The following is a 10,099-nucleotide window of genomic DNA, read 5'->3' as shown; positions in this document are numbered from 1 at the left end:
AATTCTGCAGATTACATCATTGTCCAGTATTGTACTGTCAGCAATTTATAAAAACGTTTTCATAACTGTAACTTCAGGGCTCCAGACTCATTCTTCCCACTGGTCGCTCTTTTGCAACTAACTTTCTCAGCTGGTCGCACGAGCACATGATTTGGTCGCAATAATTTTTTTTTGCGCTACAAAATGGGATTAATCAATGCATGCTGATGAACTTTTATCATAGTTTATAGTTATATGGAAACGAAAGTGGTTAACATTCAACCCATTCTTTTTCATTAGTAGTATTATTTGTGATTTGAATTTTGTGAATGGGAGTTCCTCTTTTGCCAAGTTATGAGCCGGGCTTCGGATGCTTTCACTTTCAAATTTGCGATCTTGTTGTCAAGTTTTACAAGAAAAGATAATTGTCTGTTTTGCTTACATACATTTACACACCGTTTACTTTAAGACTAAAACAAAATATGGATTCATTGTTATTCTTAATTAAAAAGCACAAAAACAATAAAGCTAATAACTAGCTTACAAAACGTTTAATAACAAAAAACGAATAAGATGGCATACACCACATATTATATACCGACTAATAAATTACAGAACGTTTAGCAAACACGGAGGAATCAAATAAAAAAAATAAAATAAAAGAGAGCCTCCATAGCGTAACGTGAGGTAAACAGCAAAGATAACAAGCTTTCCAAAATGAAAACAAAAAGAAAAGTAAAACTAAACTTGCTGTCGGTGACAGTGCTTGCATGTTTTTCCCCCCCTACAAGAAAACCAATATGTTCACCTTCTCTGGTTTAAGAAGTGGTCTTTTACTTTACTTTAGCTTGAAAACAATCCATTGTTTTCTCAGTATTCGCGTCATTTTTGCTGTGCGCACCTTCGCGCTCGTGCTGACGCAGCGAGTATAAACCAGGCTCTACACTCTAAACTCTGCGCAGTTCAAACGAGTAGCGCAGTTTGGTTATGCTTTCAGTTTCGTTTGCCATTTGATGTTTCTCATATGCAACAGAAATGACAGTGCTTATGAGTTGAACAACGCGGTGGTCGCTCCAGTGCGACCGCACAAAATCTAGTCGCACAGGCAGAAAAAATGGTCGCAGTCTGGAGCCCTGCGTAACAATAATATTCTATTTCAAATAAATTTTCTTTTTTAATGTTGCATTCATCAATAAATCCTTAAAAAAATTTATGGTTGCTACAAAAATATTAAGCCACATAACAGTTTTTACCATTGATAAGAAATGTTTCTTGAGCACCAAATCAACATATGATTTCTGAAGCATCATATGACACTGAAGACTGGAATAATGGCTGCTAAAAATTTAGCTTTGTCATTACAAGAATAAATTACATTTAGCATATATTAAAATAGAAAACTTTAAAAAAAATAATAAATAAATGAAAAAAAAAAATATAAAAAAAAAACTGTAATAATGACCCAGCATATGTGGGGCAAGCCGTCTTTATTTATTATTTTTTTTAAGTCATAATTAAATTTTTGCATGTTATAGATGCCTTCTAATTTCAGACAATAGCAAACATGACATATAATTAATAAATAATATTTATTTTTACCTCTCTCACTTGTTCTTGTCTAGAAGACAACTTTAGTAAAAAGTGGAACAGTTTATCCCACTATGACTAACTGAGGTTTAATCAAAGGCTTATTTAAACCAAGCCTGATTTTTTTTGGGTCAAAAAAATAAATAAAAAATAACCTTCACATTTGTGGTCGTAGTTTGGTTAAAGTTTGGTCAAGAAAACTGTTCAAATTAAATGTATTTATTTAATTGTTGTGTTTTTGCACTCACCTGTGTAAGTCAGGTAAATGACAGTAAGGAAAACCCCCCCTGCTGCCAGAGAAACACCAAGAAAAAACAATGTCTGGAACTCCTGCCTGGTCAGTCTATCCTTCAGATACTGCAGAAAGGCGTAAGCCTGAAGCAGTGCAAATACACCTGCAAACACACACATGCACCATTAATCCACATACTCAACTTTGTCAGACACTTTCCCAACGGTCATGAATTCCTGGCGCTAATCTAATGACACGTAAATCATCGCTCTCATGAGTTTATGGATTTGAGTTGAGAAAGATGATCTGAGATCAGTGTAAAAGAGCAACAGTTGAAGAAGACTAAAGGCAAACCAGTCTTACCTGCAGCAGCCATGTGCTCACTCGTCCTGATGGGCTGGAAGCCAACGAACGGGATCTGCATGGACAGCACCAACCCCACTATATAAAAAGTGCTGTAGGCTGAGATAAAGACAAACAGAAAAAGAAATCAAGATTTATCTGAAGCAAAGATGCTGACCAGAACTATCAAACTTAGATAGTATCAAAAGGGGGGGGGGGCTCTTATGTGAGCACTTAAAGGGATGGCTCACCCAAAATAAAGATTGTCAATATTGTCTCACTGCAATTACGTTCAACCCAGTATGACTTCAGTGGAACACAAAAGGAGTAATTCTGAAGAAAATGTCCTCCATGGAATTACAATGAATGGTGACAGACTGTCACACATCAAAAAGAGTACACAAAAAATGTATCCTGAAAGTGGTCTTAGACTATGACTTGTGCACTTTATGTTGGGAACAACCTGAGGTCGAGTAAATCAGTAAATGCATTTTCATTTATGAGTGAACTATCCCTTATCCCTGTGATGAACTGCTTATGATCCTCTATTGTAATTCACTTACAATGAAAAAAATTAAAATAAAATCACCTGCTAATCCACAAATGTAAATGTACCATTTTTTTTCTTCTTTTGGAAAGAAATTCATATTTTTATTAAGCAAGAGTACATTAAATTGGTCCAAAGAAACAGTAAAAGTTATTTACAATGTTACAAAAGAGTTCAATTTAAATAAATTCAGTTTTTTTAAACTTACTATTCGTAAAACGATCATGAAAAAAACGTTACCATGGTTTCCAAAATAATATTTCCACTGTTCTGTACCACTTTGCACTCTCTCAAAATCTGCATTGAGGCACTCTTAATACCGTTAGTTCCCTATGATTAATTGCCTGTGCATTTCTCCCCATTTGCAAATTACTGTGGATAAAAGAGTCTGCTAAGTAAATTAATGAAAAAAGTCTCTTTAAAGCACCACCACAATTTGCAAAGTATGACTGCTATCTGAGAAGCTATTGAGTTCACTCCAGTTTTTTTCTGGATTTACATTTGTCCAATGGCAGCAGTGGAATGTGGGTCTGCCTGAAGCACAACGGGGTTGTGTAGGGAGACTCGGGGCCTCGGATGTCCCCGAATGAGCTCTAATCTGCGCTCCCGTCCCAGCAATACAAGAGCAGTTGAGTAAAAGAGTCAAACAACACGACAAAAATTGTACTTGAAGATACACACTCTTATTTTGGATCAAGAAACGTCCACTTTGAAAGGAAGAGGTTGTATATCACAACAAATAAGCTATTTTAGTGCATAATATACATACAGTATTTTCCTCTTTCTAAACCAGATATCAGTTTCCTACCTGTCTTTTCTTATTAGCCAAAAATGACAAATACTGCAGAATAAAACAAAATGGAGAAAAAACACTGACACGACAGTGACGGAGCAGTCATTCCTAGAAGAATGACAACCGTAACAGTCTGCCACCTGTGCAACACTTGACCGACAGATCCGTGAAGTGGACCCCTACCTGAGAGACAGGTGTTGACAGCCTGTCAGAAGAGAGGTCCAAAACACACTGGTGCGAGTGTGTGTACATGAGAGACGGCGATACAGCTGCGCAGTAGAGGAAACCAAAGCCGCTTGTGACAGAGCAACTGTATGAGCTGGCAGCCTTTGAGAAGCATCAATTAAGGGTCAAACCGGACCATCTTCACTATAAAACGGGATACTCTAATAAGACAATACACACCTATGACTCCAGACACACACACAAAAAAAACATAGCATTTCCTCATCCGCGGACAGCTGACAGGTGGTTTTGTAAAAGAAACTCTCAAAAGGAATTGGAAAAAGAGCAGCAATTAAGAGACTTAAAAAGGGTTGTTTTAATTAGTGACAAAATATGAAAGGTTGGCTTTCGGAACATCTAGTTCTGGTACTGACTACCTGGAAGTGAAACTACACACTTTTCCTTTTGCATTGGCACCTACAATGGGAACCCTGTGGTGACGCAATCTAGTTGTGTCATTTCTGTGCATCACACAATAGCAGCAACAACAAAGGACAATGATGGAAGACGCCAGGATTGGAGCTGCGCTTTTGTTACTCTTTGGATACTGTTGGTTTTATGTTGTTAACATGAGGGATGGAAAGGAGACATGCAAATCTGACACAATAGAAAGAACAAAGAATATTTTGACAACTTCAAATCTCTCTGGATGTCGACTATGCGAGTTTCAGGAACTTCAGAACTATTCTGACAAGTTGGACTACTTCTGAAGTTTCTGAAACATGCATTACTTCCTGCAGTGTGAAAGCAGCTAACATATCCATAGTATCTGACTAAAACCTGGTCTACATCACAGCTTATTCTGGCCAAGAATCAACAGTTCTTGGTTCTGCGCAAAAGAAAATAAAAACATGACTTTATTTAACAATTCATCTCCTCCGTGTCACCCTGGCGCGTAAACAATGTATGTTGTTCTGTGTCAGCTGCGCCACGCTGATACGTTGTTTTTTTTTTCAAAACGTAAACAGCGTAGAAAACGTATCCGCGTGGCGCAGCTGACTCAGAACAGCATACATTGTTTACATTCAGTGGATACTCTCCAAAATCCACCAGGGGGACGTGGAGGAGACAAATTGTTGAATAAAGTTGTTGTTTTTATTTTCTTTGCGCACAAAAAGTAATCCCGTAGCTTCGTAAAATTACGGTTGAACCCCTGATGTCACATGGATTATTTTAACGATGTCCTTACTACGTTTCTGGACCTTGATCGTGGTAATTACATTGCTGTCTATGGGAGGGACAGAGAGCTCTCAGAATTCATCAAAAATATCTTAATGTGTGTTCCGAAGATCTTACGGGTTTGGAACGACATGAGGGTGAGTAATTAATGACAGAATTTTCATTTTTGGGTGAACTATCCCTTTAAATGAAAGACCACCATGCTATATTAGCTTAAAGTCTGAGTCTCTATTAATGTTTGTAAAGTAAATATCTGAGAAATCAGTAGACGAAACTGTTTTATTTTGATGCAATGAGCACAGACTACCTCAGAAAAATAAACTAGAATTTAGCACTTCATCTTCAATACACTACATTACTCTTCAAAAACTGGGGGTCAGAAAGAATCTTTTTCAAAAAGAAATACTTTGATTCAGCAAAGATGCATTAAACTGAGAGTACAGACATTTACATGGTTATAAAACATGTCCATTGCAATGATATTGTGTGCTTTGAACTTTCCATTCAAAGAATCCTGAAAAATATTCCACGAAATTATTAAGCTGCATAACCGTTTTATACACTGATATTCAAGAAATGTTTCTTGAGCACCAAATTAGCATATCAGAATCACTTCTGAAGGATCATGTGGCACTGAAGATCGGAGTAAAATAGTCTCAGCCTCAGACGTCACGCCCACGGACCATTGGCTGATTGTCTGATGCATACGGCACACAAAATTGGAAACACTTCAGGAGTTTTGAAGTCGTCATCGGATTGGTTGATTTGAATTATACAGGATTTCCGGGAGACGTGCGTGTTGCGTTCTTTAACGTTCCGCCTTGAAACAAAGATGCCGTGATGCCAAACCCCATCATCAAAGAAGAAAGCAGTCATGTTTACAACTATGACGATGAGCGCTTATCAGGATCAACTAAACGCTGGATTTTCTAAAGTATGTGAAATAGGCCTATTTCAAGTTCAATGCATAGAATCTTTAAAATATGTCCAAGAGTTTTACACACAGGTCTGTTATTGTGGCAACATTTCCACGCCCCTAAACATGACAAGGCACAAAACAAAACATGATTGGTTGCTTTACCCGTCAGTCATATGGCCTCTTGGGTGGGCTTTAGCCAAAGCGACCAAGGTTCCCAGACCTTCTGACGTCAATCTGAAGGTCTGGCTACGCAACACCAGGAGTAAAATGGCTGCTGGCAAACCAACTTGACAACCCTTGTCAACTTGGGCAACCCTTGAAAGTTAAGTATTAACTAGCCAATCAGTTCGGACATGATGATTTTCAGATAGTTCTTGCCATTTTGTGGGCAAGACATACATTAAACAGTCATTAAATAGACTGTTAGCGTGATGTCTGAGGCTACCAAAGCAGACGTCACTCTAGAAGGAGACAGCAAGGTGAAACAGAAATGCAATAACCAAATCCCACTGGTTTTACACCATTCTCTCCATCCATCTCTGAACATGACTGCTGTTCTTTGTCCAAGCCCTGGCCCCATAAACCGAGAGCAGTGCTACTTAATCTAATCACTATGATCTATTAGGAGAGGTGGCGGTGATACTCCATGTGGAGTCGGGCCATGGCAAATGTGTAGTGGGACCTGCTGCAAGTGCAAGAACTTTCCAGAACTGAGCTAATACCCAGCATCCATCAGTAGTGCATTTTGCACAGGGCAGCTGCGGCAGAGTGGGAGGGGCTTATAAAGATTTAAACAGAATTAGCCCAGTGGCACAAGGCCCCGTTCTTTTATCAGAGTGCTCACTCAGGAGCCTCACAAAAGCACTGCACCTTTAATTATTCATCCGCCTAAAAAAAAAATAAAAGGGCGTAACCCATCAAAGTGAACAAAATTACTCTTTGCTCTTGAAGGAAAAGAACTGATGTCTTTTTTCGCTTTGCAGAAAGCTTATTCGTGCTATCAGAGGTCCTAATTGACACAGTTAGCATGTCGTTTTGGCGTTTAAGACCGCATGTCTGGATTCAAAGGCTTTTTCCGCGACACGAAGATCCATGCATCCTCAGATCAGCGCTGCATATGTGATTGGTTGTGAAAGGCAAGAGTGAAGTGGGCGGAAAAAATGTGTCATTAAACATCAACATCAACTTTAAATGCTGCTGTCAATGCAGAGAGAGACTCGTGCTGTCGAGCACTTAGCGACCACGGCTGCGCAAGCATTTCTGTATGTTCAAATCAAAAAGCAAGTGGGAAAGGGCAAGTTCACGCTTCATTATTGTACGGGAGAACAAGCACTACATCGCGTGATTGTGTGGGCGGTGATGTGTGTACTTCATACAAAAAACAGAGACGCTCACACAAACATACACACAACACAGGTGACTCACCGATGTACAGCCTCCTGCTGAAGCGCTGCATAAGGAGCAGCACGAAAACATGGAGAGGAATCAGGTTGATGATGAAGACATATCCTCCCCATGCAGACACCTGCAACACAAAACGCGTCACGTTACACACACACACAAAAAAAAAAAACAGCTAAATACTGAAATATTTTGCCTCATGATACTGTATCAGGATTCTTAGATTAGGAATCAGTATTTTTAGGGAAGTAGCTAATACTTCAATATATTAATTATAAGGTTATTATATTTCAGGGATTCGGGTTACAACAAAGACAACGTTGTTCATAGTGTATTGCGTGTTTGTTGTGTATATTAATCATCATCATATGAAGTTATTCATATCGTGAAGAATATAATAATATAATATAAAATGTGGGAGAAAAAATCCTTGCAAACATACATTGGTTTAAGTTTGGTTTGTTACGAAGTGACATTGTCAACTAAAATTTTTCTTTCATTGAATACAATTAGTTATTTCAGTCAGAGTAAAATTAATTAAAAATTTATTAATGACATTGACAGACATATTACATTATTTTTGTTAACAGATCAAAAATGAAAAACTGCCAATGCCATTCATTTTAGTCAGTTTTACATCAAGACTAAAGGGTCAGTGTATAACTAACTAAAATTAATGAGTGACATTGACAATATTAAACAAAACTAAAAAATAAATTTAAATTAATAAAATGAAAACTATATTTAACAAGACAATTGTCAAAAGACAGAAACCGTTTATCTACTCAACCGAAAAACCCAAAATTACTACAAGTTTAGAAAACGGCACCAACTAAATTTTGCACTAGGCAACTAAATATGTCATTAGCCACTGGTTAATAAATTGTTAGCTTTCACTAATATATTTTGACTGCATGTTGTGTCCTATAACTGCTTTAGTTCGCCTACACACTACGACACTTTGACAGAGCATTTGACAGCAAAGACTGATTGTATAAGCTCATTTATGCCATGGAAAGAGCTGTTCTAAATGTAAAAAAAGCAGAAATACAGCAAACATTACTGTAGGACAGTTGTGGTTTCCCTCTCATCTTGACAGCACACTATTCCCATTTATATCAATGAATTTGCATAGTTATCGGACACATCGTAAAAACTGCAGTGTGTAAACAGCTTAACTCACTGTCGCATGGCTGGGAGCTCTCTCTCTTTCTTTCTCTAACACTCATATGCAATATACGCAATATACCACTGTTTTGAATAACCACACACTAAAGGTAAAGAAACGCAGTGTGTCGTGACCAAGTTATATCACATCGCCCAGGTCTCTGCTGGCTCTCAGCCCTATGATACACCACAGTTACCAGAAAACTCCATTAGCACACTCAGCCTTTGGAACCTCTGCACTTTTCTAGGTCACTTAGGATGTCCCGTTCAAGAGAGCATCTCTCAACTCATGCCCTCGGTAGCGTCTCTGGGACATATCGGACTGTACTGGACCCCAAGGTCTCAATGGAGCAGATGGCTCAGATTGCACTGGTGTCATTTGTTTATAAACACATTTGGAAAGCCAGAGACTACTGGGGGCTGGGCAGGGCTGTAGGCTTCCATTATTAATGAGCGCTGCCTTCCTCCAGGAGAAGAAGCTCAAGTTTCAGAAATAGCTGATATTCATAACCGACTGGCACGTGGCCCCCACCAGGGTGGCATGATGGATGGTGCTGTTTGCTTTTTCATTTATTTTACATATCACATTAATGGGTTGAAAAAGAGCAAGAGAGACGTGCAACCAGCCCCAGAACACACAACACTATGAATGGAAATCATAAGAATTTAATGATTCTGGTTCAGCTTACGATTCCACTTAACGATCATGGATCCTTAACTTTATATTACGCAACAATATTTCATAGCAATTACACTGTTTTATGTCTCATGAACCTTGCTTAAAAAAAAGTTCATGAATCAAATGATACGACCAAGTAATGACTTACGGTTCATTGAGTGTATCAAATGTTAATTCTGAAAGCGTGCAATTGGTTCAGTAGGTAAATGGGCCGTTTCAGACGGATGAGTTTATTTGTAACTCATTTGATAGTCGTTTTGAGAGATTCAGAGAAAATAATCATTTCACAACTCACTTAAAACCGAATTGGACTACATTGGTCACATTATACATTGCTGTTCAAAAGTCTGTGGTAAGCACATTTTCTTAATACTTTAAAGATATTTCTAAAGTTACAAAAGATTGCCATTTCAAATAAATGCTATTCCTTTCAACTTTCTACTCAAAAGAATCATGAGAAAAGCCATCACAAAAATAGAAAGCCGTTTTCAACATTTATAATAAGAGATATGCTTCTGAGCACCAAATCAGCATATTAGAATGATTTCTGAAGGATCATGTGACACTAAATACTGGAGTAATGGCTGCTGAAAATCAGGGGCGATTCTAGGATTTTCATTTTAGGGGGGCTCAGCCCCCAATGAGGGTATATATATATATATATATATATATATATACATACATACATATATTAGGGGTGCTCCGATTGATCGGATACTGATCACTATCGGCCGATAATCACGTTGGGATCATTGATCGGCGGTCTCTAAAAAGGCAAATCTCAAAAAAACAATCTCAAGCTGAGGACGCTGCCGTGAGAGGTTTGGCACGACATGCAGCGGCACCGTCTCAGTCCGGCGCAGGTGAAATAATTATAATGCTGAAGGTGAGGTACTCACCTTCATATTTCTTCATTAAATAACTTAAATTAATAAGTTATAAGTAACACAGCGTGAGTGAATCACTGCGCGCGCTCTCTCTTTCTCTCTCAAAATGCGCAAATGGCTTCAAATCACCACACATCGCGTCTGCACTATAAGCGAGCTGCA

The 10,099-nt window shown here is 38.3% G+C and overlaps 1 protein-coding gene across 1 annotated transcript in view; it reads right to left on the bottom strand.

Annotated features, from left to right (window-relative positions):
* The window catches only part of LOC107705745 (dolichyl-diphosphooligosaccharide--protein glycosyltransferase subunit STT3B), a gene marked incomplete at its 5' end in the record, with an annotated part of 34,575 nt that overhangs the window by 14,069 nt on the left and 10,407 nt on the right, over positions 1-10,099 (bottom strand). Inside the window, 3 exons of the mRNA XM_016509203.1 lie at positions 1,815-1,961; positions 2,162-2,260; positions 7,229-7,328. Coding sequence (XP_016364689.1) covers positions 1,815-1,961; positions 2,162-2,260; positions 7,229-7,328 — 346 coding nt within the window. The remainder of the gene's footprint in view (positions 1-1,814; positions 1,962-2,161; positions 2,261-7,228; positions 7,329-10,099) is intronic.

Source organism: Sinocyclocheilus rhinocerous, unplaced genomic scaffold, assembly GCF_001515625.1.
Source record: "Sinocyclocheilus rhinocerous isolate Xijiao unplaced genomic scaffold, SAMN03320098_v1.1 scaffold222, whole genome shotgun sequence".
NCBI classification, from domain to species: domain Eukaryota; kingdom Metazoa; phylum Chordata; class Actinopteri; order Cypriniformes; family Cyprinidae; genus Sinocyclocheilus; species Sinocyclocheilus rhinocerous.
This window is presented reverse-complemented; position numbering and strand designations above follow the sequence as displayed.